Source organism: Gallus gallus, chromosome 14, assembly GCF_016699485.2.
Source record: "Gallus gallus isolate bGalGal1 chromosome 14, bGalGal1.mat.broiler.GRCg7b, whole genome shotgun sequence".
Lineage (NCBI taxonomy): Eukaryota > Metazoa > Chordata > Aves > Galliformes > Phasianidae > Gallus > Gallus gallus.
The window spans coordinates 13481519-13501773 of NC_052545.1; the positions used below are offsets into that span (position 1 = coordinate 13481519).

General features: G+C 57.6%; 1 protein-coding gene across 4 annotated transcripts; it reads left to right on the plus strand.

Annotated features, from left to right (window-relative positions):
- The first annotated feature begins 2594 nt into the window (after positions 1 to 2594).
- On the plus strand, positions 2595 to 19817 carry PRR35 (proline rich 35). 4 transcript variants are annotated; one of them, XM_040647746.2, is made up of 3 exons: positions 2595 to 2658; positions 13595 to 15303; positions 16291 to 19817. In XM_040647746.2, the coding sequence occupies exons 2-3, from the start codon at positions 13685 to 13687 to the stop codon at positions 17222 to 17224; spliced, it is 2553 nt and encodes an 850-aa protein (XP_040503680.1). In that variant the 5' UTR covers positions 2595 to 2658; positions 13595 to 13684; the 3' UTR covers positions 17225 to 19817. The 4 variants fall into 4 exon arrangements, with proteins under 4 accessions (XP_040503680.1, XP_040503681.1, XP_046756728.1 ...); XM_040647747.2 differs by lacking the exon at positions 2595 to 2658 and adding an exon at positions 5563 to 5756; XM_046900772.1 differs by lacking the exon at positions 2595 to 2658 and adding an exon at positions 6164 to 6802.
- Positions 19818 to 20255: the final 438 nt, after the last annotated feature.

Below are 20255 nucleotides of genomic sequence, written 5' to 3' on the forward strand. Positions count from 1 at the left end.
CCGTGGAGATGTGGCTCTGAGGGCCGTGGATTGGTGGGTATGGTGGGGGTGGGTCAATAGTTGGACTGGATGATTGTAGTGGTCTTTTCCAACCTTAATGATCCGTGACTGAATGATTCTATGACTGTGTGATTCTAAGCACTGGAATACAAACGTCTACGTTTTCAACATGGACGATAACCTTCTGGTGGGATTTTCAGCTGGACAGAGAGAAGCAGTGGAAATAGTTTTCAGCTCTGGGTGGAAGGATGCTTGACTTCCAGGTGTTGGACTCGGTGAGAATGGGAGCTGGCCATGCCTTTGGTACACAAGCAGAGAAAAGCTTTCCTTTGAAAATAACCAGCTATGCACATCTGTTAATTGCCCACCTGACTCGAGGGAGGTCGTGGCCAAGGGGAGTAGCCTTCCCAACAGCAAGTTGGAGCTGCACCTTGAGAATATCATCTAGGCTCTTTGGGAACTGGCCTGAGACTTCCTCCCCCCACCTTGCTCAGCAGCTGAGCTCTATGCCACAAGAACCCAGTGGTGCCTGCACAGGGTCACACACAAGACCAAAAGTCTTCTGATATAGTTCCTGGATGGTGTTCAGTGACAGAAACCCAGGGGAGAGGAGAAGGGCAGAGTAAATGTGTGTGAGGCTTCATCTGGGTACTTCCCAAGCACCCAAACAGACTCAGCCTGGGGAATTTCTGGACCAGACACGGCTCCTCTGTTTGCTAACTCTGGGTAAAGTTCTCATCCCAGCAGTGCCTGGTGAGGTCTGCTCAGCCATCCTATTCCAAGGTCATTATGAGCAATCAGCGGCCAGTAGGAGACATATAAAACTGCAAGGACAGAGCTGTGTAGGAGCCTGCTCAGCAAGGCAAAGCGTGTGAGTTTGCACCAGGACTCAGCTTTCCTGGGTCCCTCAGCAGCAAGAAATGTGGCTTCCATTCAGCCAGCTGTGAAGGCTGTGCAGGTGTCCAAAATGTGTTAACTCACATTATGAGCAGCAGAATTACAGGGATGGAGGGTTTCAGTGCAAGTATGCTGCTGGCTTTGAGCTTTAAAGTTGAATTCAGCTCTGTTGTGGGGGAAAGGATCATTCTGGTCTATCAGGAGCCCGTGCCCAGCCAGCACCAGCACAGGCTGCAGGCACAGTAGGACTGAGCCAGGTCCTCCTGGGTCAAGAGGAAGCGTTGACCCTATGAGAAAGCAGGCAGGACATCTCCATCTGTGGCCGAATCTTAGGAATGCAGCAATTGAACTCCAGCATCAGGACGGCACGTTTCAGACTGCTGATGGAGTGGCAGCAGCCAGAGCCCTGCCCTGTGCCTGCACCGGGTGCCACTCGGACACACAGCAGCCCAACCTCGGCCCTTTCACTCTCCAGGTGGTTATAATGAAATCTGCACCAGCCCTCCTGGAGCTCTGCCCCAGATGCCATAGCATTAGGTGGGCGTACCAGATCCCACTGCGAGGCCAAATTCCCCCGTGTTTGTGCCAGCTGGAGATGGAAGGCTCCCCTCCCATGCCCAGCTTTGAGCACAGTGCTCTATTTTTGCCTCAGATGTTTTTCAAGGAGGTACAGCGGGCAGAGGATGCAGGTTTGGGAGCAGGACTTCAGGCCCCGTGAACACACCTTCACACCTCGGACCATGGTCCCTATGTGCAGAGGAACGGCAGCGCAGCGGTGCAGGGTGGGGTATTTTGGGGAGAGGGGGGATGGTGAATGAGAAAGGGCAAAACAGGCCATGTTTTTAATGAAACATGCTTCGTTTCAGAGCCTTAGCAAAATGAGTACAGAAACGTTTGGAAAAAGTAGTGGCAGAGGGCAGAGAAGCCGACAGTTAAAGCTGGGAGGAGATGAACACAAAATGGGGGTTTTCTGCCCATAAGAAGCCGTGCTCAGCGCAACGTGGAGTGGATCCCGACTGCTGGGGAGGCTGGTGGTGGAGGAAACCTCTCCCTCCAGGAGGGATGTCCTCACCTTCAGGGTCATTGGCAGCACAATGGGTGCAAGCCCTGCCTGCTCCCCAGGGTGCAGGGACCTGTGCACGCCTGGAGCAGCATCACACACCAGGAGACGCCACGGAGGAGAGCGTGGCCCCCAAAAACCCACGCCCTGGGGCTGGATGGCTGCAGAGCCGCAGGCAGCAGCCCCAGCAGCGCAGCGCAGAGGCACGGAGCGTTCTGCAGTCAGCACCTGTGAGCGGGGCCGCGGCCCCTCACCTGCTCCGGCAGCCAGGCAGCGGGATCAAGGCGAGCCGTGCATGTCTGGAGGCCTTGCAGAGCACATGAAAGGGGCTGCTGGGAGCCGCGATCACAGGCGGCGAGCGGGGAAAGTTCGGCTCGGGCGGGGATTTCTGGCAGGTTGGTTTTACGCTGGGAAATTCTCTCTCTGCCTCTTTCATGATGAAGATCCTTTTAATTTTCTTCCCCCTTTTTCTCCTCTCCATCTCCGTCTCCCCTTTCGCCAGGCAGATAGCTGGGAGCCGCGGAGCATGTGATGCTGCCTTCCATATAGGGGCAGGAGCAAAGCAAGACCAACTGATGGACGCCCTAGGGCCAGACTTGCAGACAATATATAACCTACTGCACGATCTGCAACGCTTCCCACTTTCACAGCGCGAACATCAGGCGGAGCGCAGCCGTGCTGGGAGAGCAGCCCTGGTGCAGGTGAGTCCCCGCGGCGCCCACCGGGATCCCCGCTGGGAGGGGGAAGGTGAGCAGCACCGTCCAGCCGGCAGCACAGCTGGAAGGCAGGCAGGAGGGCAGATTCTGGCAGGGCTGTTTGGGGAGGTTTATCCCCTTTTGCTGCCTGCCCCGCTCCCTTGCATGCGAGCATCCCCGCTCCTGGCTTACCGGGGACATCGCACCTGGATACCGGCACCCGCTCTCTGCCTTTTCCAAAGGAGCAGAACAAGAGCAAACAACTTTAAAAAGCACTTTTTAGTCTCCTTTTTATTATTATTATTATTTTTTCCAAGCCCGCAGCCCTCAGCGCCCGCCTGGATGCCTTCACCTTCATGTGCTGGAATCTCCCTTGCGAAGGAAACCGTTCCGGGCTGGGGCTGAATGGGGGAGGTGGGCTGGAGATAACACGGTTAACAACGCAAACAAAGCACAGAGGGCGGCTGTCTGTCTGTCTGTCTGTCTGTGGGGGGGTCAGCACGGAGCAGGCAATATATAACTGCTGGGGCTCTCCCTGCGCTGTGCGTCTGTCCCTGCGCTGGGGAACAAACTTCGTGCCCGGGATAGTTTGTGTGCTGCTGAACGGCGGTCCTCCCAGCAGCACCGGTGGGGTCTCGCTGTCTGAGCACTTTGCATTGTGCTTTTTGCCTGTTGTTTGCTGGGTCCCAGCTGTGTCTGCCAGCGGGGGTCGGGATGGGGAGGGGGTAATAAGGAGCACAGCTGCTCTCGGGGCTGGGAAACCTCGGGGAAGTTGCAGGATCCTGAGCACGGTGCTGCAGTCCCAGAACAACGCGGATGGGGTGAATGGGTCAAAGAGGGGCAAAAGGGTTAAAATGATGTATGTGTGGATTTCTGTGTAGGTGATCGAATTGCTGTGAGTGCACAAGGCAGAGGCAGGCTGAGCCCGAGAGGCTGCTCCTGTGCTCCAGCCTCAGTTTCCCCATCTACACGCCTCCCCTGCTGGCACCCTGCTGTGCCTGACGGGCAGGGATCTCATTTCTGGCTTTTTGCTGGGGAATCAGCACAGATCATAATTAAAATTGCACTTCCAGGAGGGCACTCATTGGAGCCCATAGGATGTGGGTGCAGAGGAGCGCCGGGGCTCGTTGGTCTGTGCAGGGCACCCTGCAGTGCCGCCGGTTTGGGCCGAGCTGTCCTGGCATTTTCCTGCTGCCAGGAGCTTTTCGTGGCCAGAGGTGGAGATCCAGTTCCCCCTGATAGCTCGGTGCCATTGGGATGGTGGCAGTGCTGGAAGGGCTCAGGGAGTACCCTCTCCCCGTTCCCACAGCTCGGAGCCCATCTGAGGGGTGGCAGCAGTGGGAAGGGGGCTGCTGCTGGGGCTTTACCTTCTAAAACCCTCCCTGGTGGCAAATGCTCTCTGATTCAGCGCTCTCCCCTCCCTGCTGTGCTGGCCCTGCTCAGCACCCTGCCAGGCACAGCGCTTCCCCTCTGCAGAGACAGCTGGGGATGGTGGCAAGTGGGTGCTGCAGAGAGTGTCAGTGCAGAGAGGTGGGGGTTCCAAACCCTGCTAAACCCTCTGACAATTCACCTGAGCAATTCCCATAGCATGTTTGATCCGCTGAAGGAGAGTTAAGGTTTTGACAGAAGCTCTGCCTGCCCTCCCAGGGGTTAAAATGCAAACCCACAGAGAAAGAAGCAGAGCTGCCGGTGGGTTTTCTCCCTCCCCAGCCCCTTGCAGCTCCCCATTACTTGGTGCGGTGACCGAGCTGATCCACAGCGTCCATCAGATGTGGGGAGCAGGGCCTGAGCCCTTCTCATGTGTGCAGGAGGGGATTCTTTCCCACAGGGAGAGGCAGCACAGATGATTTCCAGTGGGGACACGCTCCTCCAAGCCTGCAGACCTGCCCTGTGCATCAGCAAGGCTCTGGGATGCAGGGAAGGAGAAAAGCACGGAAGGAGAGGAGAGAAGCCACCCAGCAGCCCACCTGCATGGGTGGGACAGGGGCTGGGGGGCCTCCAGCTCCTCTCTGCCCATAGCACCACCTGGACACGAAGCCCTCCCCGGCACCGAGCAGCAGCGCCGGGGAGCGCAGCAGAGGTGCACAGCTGTGTGGCTTTCAGAGCTGCTTGATCGATAGCTGCTTCCTCACACCCCCCCCTCTCCCCCAATCCCCACATGCATTTTTCATGCTAACCCCTCCTGGGCAAAGGCTGTCTACGCAGGAAAGAAAAATACAACACAAAACAAAACAGAACCAAAACCTACTTTTGTTTTTCTGGTCCCCGGAGGTTGTTTTAGTTTAAGGGCCAATCTATAAATTCAGGGCTGGGAATATCTTTGCTCCGTGAACAAAGTGGTGTGAGGAAGCTCCCCAGGGCCTCTCTCCAGGTTGGCCCAGCGCTGTAGGATGGGTTTTGCACAACCCAGACCTTGCTGGGCGGTAGGGCCAGGCTGGGGCGGAGGCTGGGTCCCCCCATGAAGGTCTCCATTAAAATCTTACATTGTGTAAGCGAGGAGTGATTTTCAGGGTGAACGCCGTCCTGTTGTACTGGGGGTTCTCCTTTTTGCAACCTGGCTTTGGGTAACATCTGGGATGGTTTGTGTGCTGCCAGCACTCCCCCCTCTCTGATCCTGGCTGCCAGACCTGTGCTCCCCTCCTCGTCCCCATCACCCAGCGCTGGATCCCACCCTGGGAGCATAGCAGGGCACCCCAGCAGTACCCCCTGGCCCCCAATGCTCCCGGCTCCACACTCGCAGTCATTCCACTGCCATGCCCCAGCCCTCCCAACGCGCTCCAGGGCTGTGGCCGCACCGAGATGGCACAAGATGGCACGGCTGGGTCCAGTGTTTTGTAGCAGCAAAAGGGCAGGGGCCAGGAATTGAACTGCAGGAGGAGGAGGAGGACGCCTTGACCTTTCCAGCAGCCAGCAATGAAGAAAACTTTCCGGCTACCTGTAGCAAGGCGCCGGGCAGGCTCCGTTATCATCTCATCAGCGTGCCCGGCCGGCAGCGGGCAGCCACCACTGCAGTGCCTGTGGGGCTCAGCGAGGTCAGGAGTTAACTCACCGCTGCCCGGCGTGGCCATGAGCGCTCAGCGTGCTGCAGGGCTGAGCTGGGACAGGTAGGAGGGCACACCGTGGCCATCACCGCCCTTTTGGGCACCCCAAGGGGCTCAGACACCCCCCCCCCATCACACCCACATTCACTCCCACCATTGCAGACCCACGGAGCGGCCAGCGCAGGGGCTGCTGCCATGCTGTCACCGGGTGCCAGCACTGTGGGGTACAGTGAGGCAGCCGTGTGCCGAGCCCCCCTGGCTGTCCCTCTCTTGCTGGCCCGGAGTTGGGGGTGGCAGCCGTCTGTCCCCGACCTTCCATGTGCAGATGGCGTGGGCAGCCAGCACAGGTGGCCCTGCGCCGCGGCAGATTGGGGCCGGCTGCCTGCAACACGCCTGGGAAGGGGACAGGAGTGAAGGCGGGGAGTGGGGAGATGAGGGGGGCACTGGAGACGGCTGCAGGTCCCCATTCTGCTGTGTGCAGTTCTGGATCCAGAGCTCTGGCACCGGCACCGGGAACCTGCCGGGCTGTGAGATGCTGAAGCAGGGATGCGATCGGGTGATGGGGAGCCCGTGGGGCAGCAGTGCAGAGACACAATCCCCTCATCTGGCCCCAAAGAGAGGTGCCAGCCCAGAGTATCGGGCACTCCGGGAGAGGTTTGGTTTGGGGCAATTCAAGTATGCACAGGGATCCCGGGGTGGGGATGGAGTGGGTAAATGATAAATGCTGCAGAGAGCTGGACTGGCACCCAGAGCATTGCCTGCCCATGGGAAAAGGTGACGCAGGGAGGGGGGATTCTTCCTCCAGCCCTCTCCTCCCTCCCGTGTCACCCCATGGAGCCGAGCAGTGGTGCAAGGAGGCAGCCCTGAGCCGCTCACGCTCGTAGCCCTGAACCAGCCATGAGCTCGCTGAGCACATCCTCCTCCGGCCCAGCTAGTTTCGCTCCCAGCCTGCTCCGTCTGTGTGCACTGAGGCTGTTTCTGGGGCTGAGCTGCTTTTGGCAAGCCAGGCTTCCACTGGCCTGTCCACCCCCCAAGCCCCGCGCACCTCCTCCCCGACACCGCTCTGCCAGGGCCATAGCAAATCAGAGAGAAGCCTGCGGGGCAAATCGGTACAAATGAGACCAAGCAAGAGGGTGGGGAGGGACAGCGAGGAGGGGGAACGACTCCTGGGTTTGCGCTTCTGTTCCCGAGTTTGATGTTGTCTGCAAACAGCCCCGTAAATGCTCAGGAGCGGCGTCCGAAGTCACCTGTCCCTGCTCCCAGCCTGCAGCACGGGGACGGGCTGAGCTGTAAGTGGGGCCGAGGCGGTGCCCTATGGGGCGCGAAGGGGTGGGCAGGGGCTGAGGGTGACCCCCAGGGACAGGACCCCATAGGGGACCCGGAGGGGGACACTCTCCCAAGGTGAGAGCTGCTGTCTCCCGTTGGTTTGGTACCTCCCCAGAAAGTCAGCCTGGTGGAACCGGAGGCCCAGAGCTGTGAGTTTGGGGTTGGAGGGATGAATGGGGACCAGAAAGGGCTGTGCAAACTGCAGGAGCGGGGAGAGCGCTGGGCGTGCAGCTCCATCCTCCCAGAGCGATGCTCTTTGATCCCATCACCAATAGCTTTGCAAAGTGTTGCGGCTCCATCTTATTAAAGGCACTCGGCACCGGGGAGGTCATATGGGGCCTTTCTGCTCGGGTGGCTCTCCTAATGACATGTTCAATTGCCTTTGCCGGGGATTTGCTCACGCGAGTCCTTTACAATTGAAAGTTTGTGGAGGGTTTTGGACGGTTTCCCCGGCGCCGTGTGGTGTGCTGCAGAGCTGTGTGGGCACGGAGCTGCTCCGAGTGCTCCTTCCCAAGGACTGCATTTACCTCTCTGCATTCACCGAACTACGCAGAAGAGCAGTGGTTTTGTGCAGGCTTAGAGATGCGATAAGTATTTGCTGTTGGGAAAGGGAAGCACAAATAGGGGCAGGGTGAGAGTTAGCAGTAATTATTAGCTCTAGCAGCAATATTCGCTCTAGCATCCGTAATTCTCCCCTCTAAACGCTGCTCAACAGACGCAGAAGCAAAGCGGAGCTGCTCGGTTACTTACTGCAGCATTTAATGGTGCCGACCATTAAGGTTGGAATAGAGGGCTCTGGTCATCTAGCCCAACTGTCATGTGTGTTTGTGGTCATTCTGACAATTAAATGAATGGGTCATGCAGCAAAGAGTATCTCACAGCAAGAGGCATTCCTAGGCTCTTCTAAGAGGGGGATAAGGACATGAGGTGGATAGGTCCCAGATGTGTCCCAGCGGTGTCAAACCCCGGGGCTGACCCGAGGGAGGTTTGGGTGCTGCCCCCGTGTCCTCTCACCTTCCCCTGGAGCCTTTCTGGTCCTACAGGGGCGGCTCGCAGCACTTCAGTGGGGACCCCGTTTGGAGCAGGGATGCACACAGTGGTCCCTCTGGAGCCGCACGGTGCAGGGTGGTTGTATCCAGCCCAGGACGTGCACAGCTGTGGCTTTGTGGCCGTTTCTCATGGTCTCATGAGGGAGTTAACAAGCTGCCTTCCTGGCTTACACCGCTAACAACATCCCCAGCCCCTGCTAACAACATCCCCATGTACAGTCCTGGTAGCTCTGCCTCGGGCCATTGCTCCTCCTGGTCACTGCTTGGCCACACAGCCCTGGGTGGGCTGCTCTGCAGGCGAGCACTGCTACCCGTGCAGGGCCACCCCTCATCAGCATGCTGCAGCCCAAGTCGTGCTGAGAGCCTGGGGTGGGAGAGTGATGCTGCGGGATGGAAACGTTTTCCTTTTCCCTTTTTGACACAATTGGAATAGTTCAGAAGCCGGAGCTGCTTGGGCTGGACTTCATGGGGTGTGGGCTCCAATCTGCATTGGCCCCTGCCTGTGGTGCAGCACCGGTGCCGCAGTCTGTGCCGCATGCTGAGGACTTGCAGCATCCCCTCCCACAGATACCCATTTAACTTATCACTGTTGCCTTGAGTAGAATTGCAGAGTCATAGAATCATCATAGAATTATAGAAAGACTTGGGTTGGAAGGAATTAAAAAGACCATCAAGTTCCAACCCCCTGCCATGGGCTGGTCACCCCCAACACGATCAGGATGCCCAGAGCCCCATCCAGTTGCCCGGATGCCCATCCTCTCCTGCAGCAGAGGGAAAGGAGGTGAGGATACAGCAGTGGGCACGTATAGGAGCAGAAGAAGGCTGGAACGCAAGGGAGATGGTGGGCAGGTAAGGAGGTGTGAAGGCTTTGTGCCTCAAAAGAAATTGCATGGATTTGAGCTGGAATACAGTGAATTTCTGGTTGTGAAAGGAGTGGGACACCTGAGCAGCTCATACACACAGCACGCTGCTCGTGGGAGAGAGCCAGCTGAAGCATGGGGTGTGAGAGAGGCTCTATGGAGAAGGGAACCACCAGACAGCGTTGGGGAGCACTGGGTGACACTGCAGGAACTCACCTCTGTCAGACCAGCAAGAGCAAAGCAGAGAGGAGATCTCATTCAGGTCTTATCCCTCCCCTCCCCGGTGCATTTAAGGAGTGTGATATGTCCAAGGATACATGGGAAGCAAAAAGGTGGAGGACATTTCTTGGTGCTGAGGGACAAAGCTCCATCCCTCAGCAGGCTCCAGGACCTTGCAGGCTGGCAGCTGCTCTTCTAGGGGGAATCACTGGCAATGGGATGGTGGGAACTGGCGTGGAGTTGAGCTCCACATTGCTGCCTGTGTGCCACGTAACAGGGGAGGAGATGGGGTTGAGACAGCGGGATGAAGGGGCTTCCATCCCCAGCACCAGTCCCAGAGGCTGGCAGGTGGGAGCCCTGCACACCACAGGCGTGATGCAGACTTCGCCACGTAGGAGAGCTGGGCTGTACCTTCCTATCCAGATGAGTGCACATCTCAAGCCCTCCCAGCTCTCTCCAGATGTTCACCCTCTCCCCCAAGTCACCATGCCAGCTGTGGGCACCATCTCCTCTGTGCACTTTTGGGTGCCAGCCACACTGCTGGCTTCATGGCTTGCACACAGTCACTTTCCCCTCTATCCAGCTGCTGGAGATGGATGTCTTCACACATCTGGAGGTCTGTTTGCAATGGAGCCACTAAATGCAGCTGAGAGCCTGCGGTCTCCCGGAGCTCCATTAGCAGGTAGAGGTGGAGGTGGAGGAAGGAGCAGGAAAATCCTGCAGTGGGGGCCCGGCACAAGCTTGTGCGGGTGGTTGATGTAATGTGCAGAGACAGCCTTACATCTCCTCACCAGGACCTGCCTCCTCCCCCAGAGGGCTGCGGCAGGAAGGGCTGTGGGAGGAAAGCCACTGCGGTGGAGGGCACTCGCCTCTATGGAGAGTAGCCCGGAGGCTCTCACGGCCTGATCTCATCTCTCCGAGTTGTGTGCCATGGGCGGAGGGCAGGAGACAACGACTGCAACCCATTGTCGCTTGGTTGAACGCTTGCCACCGCGTGTGCTTCTCATAGGATGCTGGGGTTGCCTCGGGGAGTCTTCAGGCTAACAGAGCGGGGAGAGGCGGCTGCTTTTTGGGGATGGAGGCAGAGGAGAGGTGAGAGATGCAGAATGCTTCTTGAACAAGGGCACAAAAGGGAGGAGAAAACTAGGAGCCACGATTTGGGTCCAAGACTTGCGTGCTGAAGGTGCTGTGGGTGGCACCCCGTGGGGAGCAGCCCGGAGGACTCTACAAGGTTGGGTGGGCAGAAGGAAGAGGTGCTCACCGAGATGGAGCCATGGGAACCAAACCTCCCGATGTCCCCAAATGCTGGAAACCCAAGTATCTGGGAACCCAAATGGTGGTGAATTTGTAGAGAGCTGGGTTTGGACGTTCTGCCTATAGAGCAGTTTGGGGTGCATGAGGGTGAAAAATCGATTTAGAGATGAGCACTTTCAATGGAGTCCGAGCGAGAGTAAGGCACATCTCAAGGTGGGAACAGATTCAAATCTCTCGATGTGGGGACGCCAAAGGATGACCTCTCACTGTCATTTTAACTGCAAGTGTGGGCATTTCAGCGCTCAGCCCCTGCACGGGGCGAGGTGTGGGGAGGCTGGGAGCTCCCAGGCCCCCATCAACCAGGCTTTCCCCCCTCTTTCAAGCGCCTGCTGCTTTGCCACGGCCAATTGCCCTCATCCCAGGCTCCGATAAATGCTTAAAAGCTCAGATCATGCAACCCCAGGCTATGAAAATAAAAAGGGTCCCGATATCCACTAAGTAGCCCCTGCAGCAAAAGCATGTAGTGCAGGGAAAGTGCTCTGCATTGATCGATCAGTGGCTCGCCGCTGCCACCCACCCCTCGTCTCGCAAAGCATCTCTGCCTGCTCCAGCCTTGGCACTGGTAAAAATGGGAAGCGCCATAATTCAAGGCTTTGGGTAATGGCAGGAAAGGGCTGGTCTTTGGGGCTGTCAGTGTGAGCATCACATCCCATAGAAAAGCCATGCCCCCCATGCTCCCTTCTGCGCCATCCTGGTGACCATCCGTGGTCATTTGGGCAGCCAGCTCCCTGCTACAGAAACTGCTGCTGGTAAATGGCAGTGCAAGGAACACTGAGCTTGTTGTGATGCTCAGCCTCTGGAGCATGAGTGGTTTGGATATCCAGGGGGAAGCTGCCAGGTGTATGTAGCCATGGGGGTAACATACCCCTGAAGTCGCCCTTGCAGGATAGGACCAGCCCTTGAGACCATGGGAAGCTCAGCATCTCTACCATGCCCCTGCTTCCACACCATGTCTTATGCCCAGCTGGGAAAGGTTGATGGCTACTGATATCCATGGTGTTGTGACCCCCCAGCAGCCCACACGCAGCGTGGGAGGACCTGGGGGCCAAAGGAAGGACATCAATTTGAGATGTGGGGTCTTTGTTCCAACCAAAAAACCTCATGGGGGTCTGCAAAAGCAGGTATCAGGACAGGTTCACAGCGTCAAGGCTTCTCCAGTGGACCCATGCTTTGGTCTTTGCAGCAGGCCACTCCATTCCAGCAGCCTTTATGTCTCTCCCTCTCCTGAGCACATGGCTATTCCTACGTACAGTGGTCTGCAGCAGTTCACGCTGTGCCCACCTTCTGCCTGGAAAGGAGGTGGTGAAGCAGGACCACCACGGTGAGCCACACAACTGGGGGTGTCAAAGGAAATCTGTGGGAAGAGCCAGCTCAGGAGGCAGCACTCTGAGCAGCGTGGTGGGGAAATCCCCACTGCGGGATGATTTGGGGGCTGAATATTTCCACGGCTTCCAGAGAAGCCCATGCAGATCCACAGAGGGGAGGGCCACTGCTGTGCGCTGCTCTTGGAGGCACCAAATCCAACATGGAGATGAGCTGAGGGTTTGGGAAACGGGAACAGTACCATAGATGCTTGCCCTACATACTGGGCACCTCCTTTTGGCCGTTGTTAGAGACAAGAGCTGGACAGGCTGTTGATGCGACCCAGTCAAGCTGCCCTTAGAATTGTATGTACTGCTTCTATCCCTGGAGCTCAGGCTGGGTTTGGGATTTTTAAAGTGCTGGAGCGCTGGGGACTGCAGATCCCTTTCCCGAGCATCTCTCCCTTCTTCCTTGCCTTTGTCTCTCCATCTCTTTCTTCTCCCCTTGCCCCTCCACTCCCTCCATCTGACCATGCCCCCCTCCCCATGTCCTGAGGAGGAGAGCAGGGATGCTGCAATTCCCAGGCACAGGTGCGCGGTCCCCGCCGAGCGCTGCCCCCAGGCACGGCCCCGCACGTCCGCAGCTGACAGCCCACTGGAAATAATGCGTTGTGGCAGAGCGAGACTCAACAGACCACGAAGATCTGCTGGTGCGGGAACTGCTCAGCAACCAGGAGCCGCAACGCCTGGCTCCCAGCTCCGCAGGGCCCTATCCAGCTCTGGGGATGCCTCTGCTGCGCTGAGCCTTCCTCCCCTGGCCCCTGGCTCTCACGTGGGGCACTTTCCCATCGCGTTGCTGTCTATTCCCCTGCTCCCCACCCTGCCATTCATTTCTGCAGTGCTGGGGGGTGGAAGTGGCTGCGTTGTGGAGTCACTCCCCGTCCCCCTGTGGGACGGCTCCATGGCATCCGCACACCTCTGCAGTGTGCGGTGCTGGAGGAGGGTCGGGTGTGCAAGAATGGAACAACCAGTTCCAGTCTCTCAGCTCAGATTTAATCTGCCCCTGGTGTATAAACAGCAAATGTTCGTTCAACTGACCTGCAAACACACAGCATGCTGTGCGGCTCCCGCTCGGTCTCTCCGAGTTCCTCGCCCTCCAATGGGGCAATGGGGTACAGCCATGGCTGGGGCTCATGAACCTATGTGGGGCTCAGGGGCTGGAGCTGGGAGGGGTGGTGGGGAAGAGGGCAGGGTGAGACGGGGGAACGTGACGCTTTATGGTCCCAGTGGTGGAAGCACAGGAAGCAGAGCACGGGGGAGTCCCCCAACACACAGAGCATCCTCCAGCCCAGCAGCCAGCAGCTGAGTGTGGGGCTGCAGGCACTGTCTGCAGGGCCACTGCAGGAACAGGGCATGAGCAGAGGGTGCTTGTGAATGCTAATGATGTTTGAGACTGCAACCTTGAAACAGCCCTCGAGTGCCGTGGCCAGGCTGTGGCTGGGCTGGGCTGGGTGCACACCAGACCAGTGAGAAGAAATGCCCATGGCCACCTGACTCTATTCTTGGCTGCCCAGCTGTGGTCATTGCTTCCCCAATAGGCTCAGACCACAGTGTTCCTGATGTCCTACCTTTCCTTCAGTAGCTCCAGGTGCCTGTGGCAGACTAGAGATGCTGCTGCCCATAATGAGCAGCAATGCTGGGGTACACTCAGTCTGTCTGTAGCCTCTCCCCAATGAGTCTATCTGTCTGACCACCTTCTTTGACTGTATTCACATACAAGCAGGACTTGGCAGGGTTGACAGCTCACCAGCTCCCGTGTTCTCTCCTTCCAGGGCACACAGAAGTTCCTGGGGAGGTGGAGTGAGATTTAGGGACTGAGCCCCTCTGCTCCCACCAGGAGCCATCTCCAGACACCCACTGCCATGTCCAAGGACGACGTGGGCTGCAAGCTGACCTCTGTCTACAAACACAAGGAGAGGAAGCCAAAAAAGCCCCACTACATCCCGAGGCCATGGGGCAAGCCCTACAACTACAAGTGTTTCCAGTGCCCCTTCACGTGCATGGAGAAATCCCACCTCTACAACCACATGAAGTACAGCTTGTGCAAGAACTCCCTCTCCCTCCTCATCGAGTCTGACTGGCCCTACAAGAAGGGCAACCTGCTTCACCCGGAGCTGCGGCTCCTGCATGCCACCGAGGCCACGCGGCTGCGCGGGCGGCAGGATGAGCCGGAGACCTGCGACTCCTCGGCCACGTCGGGAGGGTCGGGTAGGATCAAGCAGACCCCTGGCAGAGGCGGCCACGAGGAGAAGTCGGCATCGGGAGTGGAGATCCTGCCTGCTGAAGGGGCTGGGGAAGAAGGCAGCCCGTTCCAAGAGGAGGAGGAGGATGTGGCTGGCCTCTTGAGGCAGATGGATGCGGGGGAAAAGAAGGAGAAAAATGAAGAGGCAGGTTGCCAAGGTGATCCAGCTGAACCAGAAGTGAACACTTTGGTCTTTGGCTTCAAGAACAAGAGAGATAAGCCTTGCAAGGAGGTGGAGCCCGACTTCATCATCACGGATGTCTTCTCCCTCAAGAACCATGTCATGAAAAGCAGAGAAATGGCCTCCCCGGACCTAGAAGCTAAGCCAAAGCATTGCAAAGTGCCAAAGAAATGCCTGGCCAGTGGCGGGATCCTCATGGAGCAGTGGAAACTGGTGGCAAATGGGCAAAGGAGGAGCACACCTGAGGTCTCCCCACCTTGTACCGACAGCAACATCATCCCATGCTATCCACCTCCAGCCTACAGTGACTACCACGAACCTCAGGGCCTCAACCTCTCACTGCTGGGCATCAACTATCCGCTGAACCCCAGCCTGTTCTCCTACTTGAGCCCCACCATGGCCAACAGTGCGACAACACACCCGCACTTGGCTCAGCTGCCATTCCTGGCCTCCACGGCCCAGCTGATGCACCCACACGCTTCCCACTTCCAGCCCCTGCAGAGCCCCGAGCGCTCTGCCTTCCTGCCTCGCTTCTACTACCCTTTGCTCTTTGAGCACACCTTCAGCTCCGCCGAAGGCAAGATGTCCTCCAGCAAGCCAGAGGCCCAGCAGCTGGTGGGCTCGGTCATGCCCACGCCTCCCCAAGCCAAGACTCCCAGTGAGCCATCCAAACCAGGGCTGCTGAAGGTACCGGTGCTGAAAACGAGTTTTCCTTGGCCCAAAGGTGGTAGAGAGGAGCCAGCCCTTGAGCTCAGCCATGGACACATGCTGGGGCAGGAAGAAGACAAGTGGCTGTCCCAAGAGAAGGAGAGCAACCCAGACCTGGGCCTCAACAACCTGCGCAAAAAGCCAACTGCTGACATCTTCCAAAACCTGGTGGGGATGAAGGATGGCACTTTTGCCCCCAGCAGCATCCAGAAGGCAGAGTTGACAGCAGTGACCTGCCTGGAGACTGGCAGTCCCACAGGCAACAACCTGAAGAGGAAGCTCCCTTCCAATGATCTGGATTTGATAGGATCTGAAATGCTGATGCCTGGAAAAGTCAGCTATCAGAGCAGGTAAGGTGTCCTCAGTCTCCTTCTTCCCCACATCTGGCTGGCCTTAAACACCATCTTCATACCCCGTTGTATTGCTGATGACCCCTTCCTGCTAGGTGCTCCAGGGGCTCAGCTCACTCCAAGCCAGCAGTGCATCTAGCACTCAACCAGAGCAGGGCTTTTGGCCCTCCAGGCGCATCCAAGCAGCTGGGCTGTGTCACCACTTGCTGTTCCTTGATTTCCCCCATTTCACACAGAACTGGTAACAAGGTGGGCTCTGTGCAGTGTGGACCTGCGCTCCCCAGGCACGAGGGAATCTCCTTCTGGGTCCCCAGGTATCTCACAGTTGCTGGAACAATCATTTAAACATTCACATTTGCATTCCTCTGATTTACCTTCTGGTTCCAAAGCCCAGAGGGAGGGTCACGCTTCCAAACATTTCCTTTTACCCGGGGCTAGAAATGTGCACAGCTCCTTGTAACAAAAGTTCTGTTCCTCCCCTGATTGTGCAAGTCCAGCTGTGGCTCCAAGAAAAAATGTCACTGCAAAAGCCACAGCTTTTGGCACCCAGAGGAGCATTCTCTGGAGAAGCACTCTATGCTCTTCCACCTTCACTTGCCTCTTCCCCGTTCTCAGGCTGGCTGCAGAGATCCTCTGCACCTGGACACACAATAGTGTCTGTGTCCATCTGTCCCTCAGTGCTCCAAAGAGAAAGAGAAAACAAGTTTGGCCAGCTGAGCTGGCATCGCTCACCAGCACAGCCTCCCCAGAGCAGACTCGTGTTGGGGGGAGGCTATTTTAGGGTCCATCTCCCTCCTGGGAGAATAAAGGCAGGAGCGGATCCAGCCAGATCTCTGCAAGCTCAGACCGAAGCCCTTCCTGGAAGGTCCTTGTGCTGGCAGCACACATGGAGGAGCACTTGCTGAATCTGCTTATGCTGGTCCTGGACATACTCCAAAGATTTTGCCAGAGCTCTCCCTAATCACTGTGTCCGTTTCTTTTCTGCAGTGGTTCGAGGGCCAACACCGGCCACATCCCCAGGGCTCTGGATCACTGGCACATGGATGTCCTGGCGGGCTGGCCTGAGGAACCTGAGAGGGGCAAAGACCCTGAATGCCCACCCTCTGCAGGTGCTGCCCCTGAGCACGGCCTCTGCAAGCAGAGCAGACCGCAAGAGCCTTCTGCCGCCATGACAGACTCTGAGGCTACAACCGTGCTTATTGGGGACCTGTCCAAAACCTTAGAGGAGTACCAGGAGGTGGAGAAGAAGCTGTCTGATCTGGCAAAGGAGGACACTCCTGGGCAAAAAGAGCTGAGGGACCAGCTGGTCAAAATCCGAAGGGAGCTCTACCACATCCACCAGGCGCTGGAGAAAGCTGCCAAACCCCACGAGGGGCCCCTGGACCTCTCGGTGAAGAGATCCTCCGAGGGCCTGGAGAAGTGCCCGCAGACCAAGAAGGAAACATGCGGCGTAGGCCTGGGAATGGAGAAGCTCCACGGCAAAGACCAAGGGGCCCTCAACAAATGTTCAGCCCCAGCTGAGGCTGGAGATGAAGAAGGGCTGCCGAGCTGCCTCCTGGAGGCCGAGAACAAAACCATCGACCTGCTGATCAAGATGAGCCACTCCGAGAGCCTCCGGGCGTCCTCCTCCGAGCCCCACCTGGGTGCCGTGATCAAGGCCGAGGTGCTGCCCCTCGCCATGCCTCTGGAGCTGAGGCACGTCATGGAGCCCTACTACAGCCGCACCACCAAGTGTGAGGCGGACTCCAGCGTCCTGCTGTGCTCTGATGGCAGATCCAGCACCACCCAGGGCCCTCCGCTCCCCGTCGCTGCCGAGGATGGGCCGCTGGGCTGCCGGGCCATGCAGCGCTCCCTGTCCTGCAGCCTTCCCAATGAGACAGACACGGTGTGTGTCCACAGCCCTTTGCATGCCGACCCCTAAGTCCACCTTGCTTGAAAGCTCCTGGATCTCACTAGCCACCTCATGCTTGACCTTCCTAGTGTCCCACCTCTCCGGTATCCCTCCTGCCCACAGATGAAAGCTTCACCACCGCCTGACTCCATAAAGTGTAAGAAACCAGCCCAAGACCCCCTCCCCACTGTCCTTTTGGGCTCTGCATGCTCAACAGCCTCAGCTCCCCTGTCCTGGAGCTCCCTTTGGAAGGGAAGTCACTAGCGGGCAAGAAAAGTGAACTGCTAAAAGCACCAAGCTTTCCGTTGAAGGCTCATCCAACCTTCTCATCAGAGACTCTCAGGGACTTCTGCAACCCAGCTCCCATGGCAGGGGAGGGACCACAAATGGGGTGTCTGTAAGACCAAGCCTGGGTCCAGATGTGGTTGTGCTCAAAGAGACTGTGGCTGTCAGCTTTGTACAGAGTAGAGCTGTGACAGCTTCATCCCATGGTGGCTTCAGGGTCACAGAAGGGAAGTGTTTGCCCAGATGAACTGACCCAGAGGCCAAGTACCTCCCACACTGTAAAGACAAGAACATCTTCCCAGCCACAACCACAAGAAGATGCAATAGCCACCTTGCCTCAAAGCATGGCTCCACACCTGGGTGCGGAGCTCTCTGTCCAGAGGACTTGCCATGCATGGGTACTGCTGGGCTGCGGGGACACGTTCCTGCCCATAGTTCTTCCAGCGTCTGGCTCTTTTTCTTGCCTTTACACAGAAATGACTTTCCCTTCCTCTGTCCCCTTGGCCTCTCCCCATGCAGACACGATGCATGCTCCTCACAAAGACCCATGTCACTCCCATGAGCTCCTGCCCACTAGTCCTAAACTCCCAAATGATGGTAAATAGGACAGCAAAAGGGGTGAGATGGTGGTGCTGCGAGCCCCGCTGCTCAAGATACAAAGATGCTGAAAACAACTGTAAAGGGACTTTGGGATATGCAGCTCCTTGGCCTGCCCCAAGCTGGAATGACGCCAAGCAACCATCAGTCTGTCCCCTTCCACCATGCTGGGCAGGGTCTGCTTGGGGTCGAGAAGTCCCTATGCCTGGGTCAGGCTTTCATGGTTTTCCTTCCACCATGGTGGGTACAATGTGCTCTCCTCAGCCCTTCTCTCTTCCATCCACACACTCTGTTCAAGAAATGGTGGGGTCACATTTTAGCACGAGGTCCTTCAACCTTGTGGCTGGTATTGCCGTGAGAGAGCCCAGATGAGGGGTGGGGATGGCAGGACAAAGAGGACAGCAAAGCTGCCAAAAAGGGGCCTGTGCAGCACAGCATGAGAGATTTAGGCACTGGCACTTCTCTGGGCACAAGGTGGACAGTGCTGCTGTGTCTGAAGAAGGCAAGGCCCCATGTGCAGCCTCCCAGGTGCTTTGATGGACGTAGACAACAGAAGAAGCTGACTCTTCTCACCTGACTGCCCTTTGGACAAGGCTTGCACCCCATCAGAGGGGGTTATTTCTCACTCAAGGACTTTGCTCAGAGCACACACATCTCCAAAGGTCTCTCTGGAGACGGTGGGCTGCAGTGGGGGGCACTGAGAAGGAGAGCACGCTGAGCTCAGCTCCACAGCTCCAGCTCCAGGTCTTCCTGATGAGCCATGTCCTGCTGCTTCCCAGTATGGCCCTGGCTCCACCAGACCAGTGGTGGCCATGGGACCCAGCCACAAGAAATCCCAGAGCTTGGGCTCAGGATCCTTGATTCTGGAGCCCAGGGGAAGTGGAGCTGAGCCTTTCTTTCTGGGTTTGAACAGTGCTGTGATCTTCAGATGCTGTAACATTATGGGCACAGCAGCCCCCTCCATACCAAGCTCCTTGCTCATGCTACCCACTCCCAGCAGCCTATCTGCCTCCCTCCAGCCTCTTCTGCCACCCTGTGCCCCTCTGTCCCACTGAGTCCCTCCTGTCAACCCACCCCTTCCTGTCTCCCTCATCCCACAGATCTCCCCTACAGCAGCATCTCCCCATTCCTCCTCTCAGGCTCTTTCCCCCATACCACCTTCTTCCATGCCAGGACCCTCGCTCATCCCCAGCAGGGCACACAGAGGCTGGAGCCCTGTTTTTCTGTGCTATCCACCCCTGCCCACTCAGCCCTTACCTCCTCTGAGGAACAATACCACTTCTGGGTCCCTCTGCCCACCCCAGAGCCCCATCTCTTCCCTGCCCCGAGCAGCACATTGTACTTCCTAGCAGATCCTGGGCATCTTAGAGGTCTGAGACACCAGTGAAGGAGCTGGGCTCCCAGACCACCAGCCCTGGGCTTCAGCAGGAGGTCTGTGCCCAGACCACCACACAGTGCTGCCTTTCTCCCTTTTAGCTGATGTATTGCTCGAGCACAGGTTGCCTCCCCACACCAGTCCGTGGCTCCATCCCACCACCCCCATCTGGGACCCCCCCCGCCCCCACTTACCGGTGCCTGGGGCGGCAGCCGGTGCCCGCAGCCCTCGCTGCATCACTCACGGCCTCTCCCACCTCCGCAGAAAGCCGGGGGGCAGGCAGGAGGTAGAGGCCAACCACACGCTATTTATTGTTCACAGTTTTACGAATGTACAAAACGAAAACCAAACCATTAAAAAGAAAAAACCTCCAAGGGCTGCTGCTGCCTGCTGTGTTGATGCCAAGGGCATGCGCTTGGGCTCTCCATCCCAGCACCGAGCACCTCTGGGTTTTGAGCGTTTGTCCCCTCGCTACGACTGAACCAACTGCTATGGGGACAGTGAGCGTGACTGTCCCTGTCCTCAGAGCTGGCAGGACGGTGCTAGCATCTCTTGCTCAGAGTGCCAGTGCAGGAAGCAGCAGAAGGGTGGGTGTGGGGTTGAGTTCCGTGTCCTCAGTGCCACCCAGCCTTGCTCTCTGTCCCAGTGGTGCCAGTGGCACCCGGCAAAGGGGACAGCTCCCCCCCTTGCCTGCTGTGGCTGCCTGGGGCTCCTGCAGCATGGCTGTGAGTGCCTCCAGGAGGCAGCCAGCCCGTGGCACCCTTCCAGCTCCAAAGGTGGAAGCATTTACCTTTGCATTTAAAT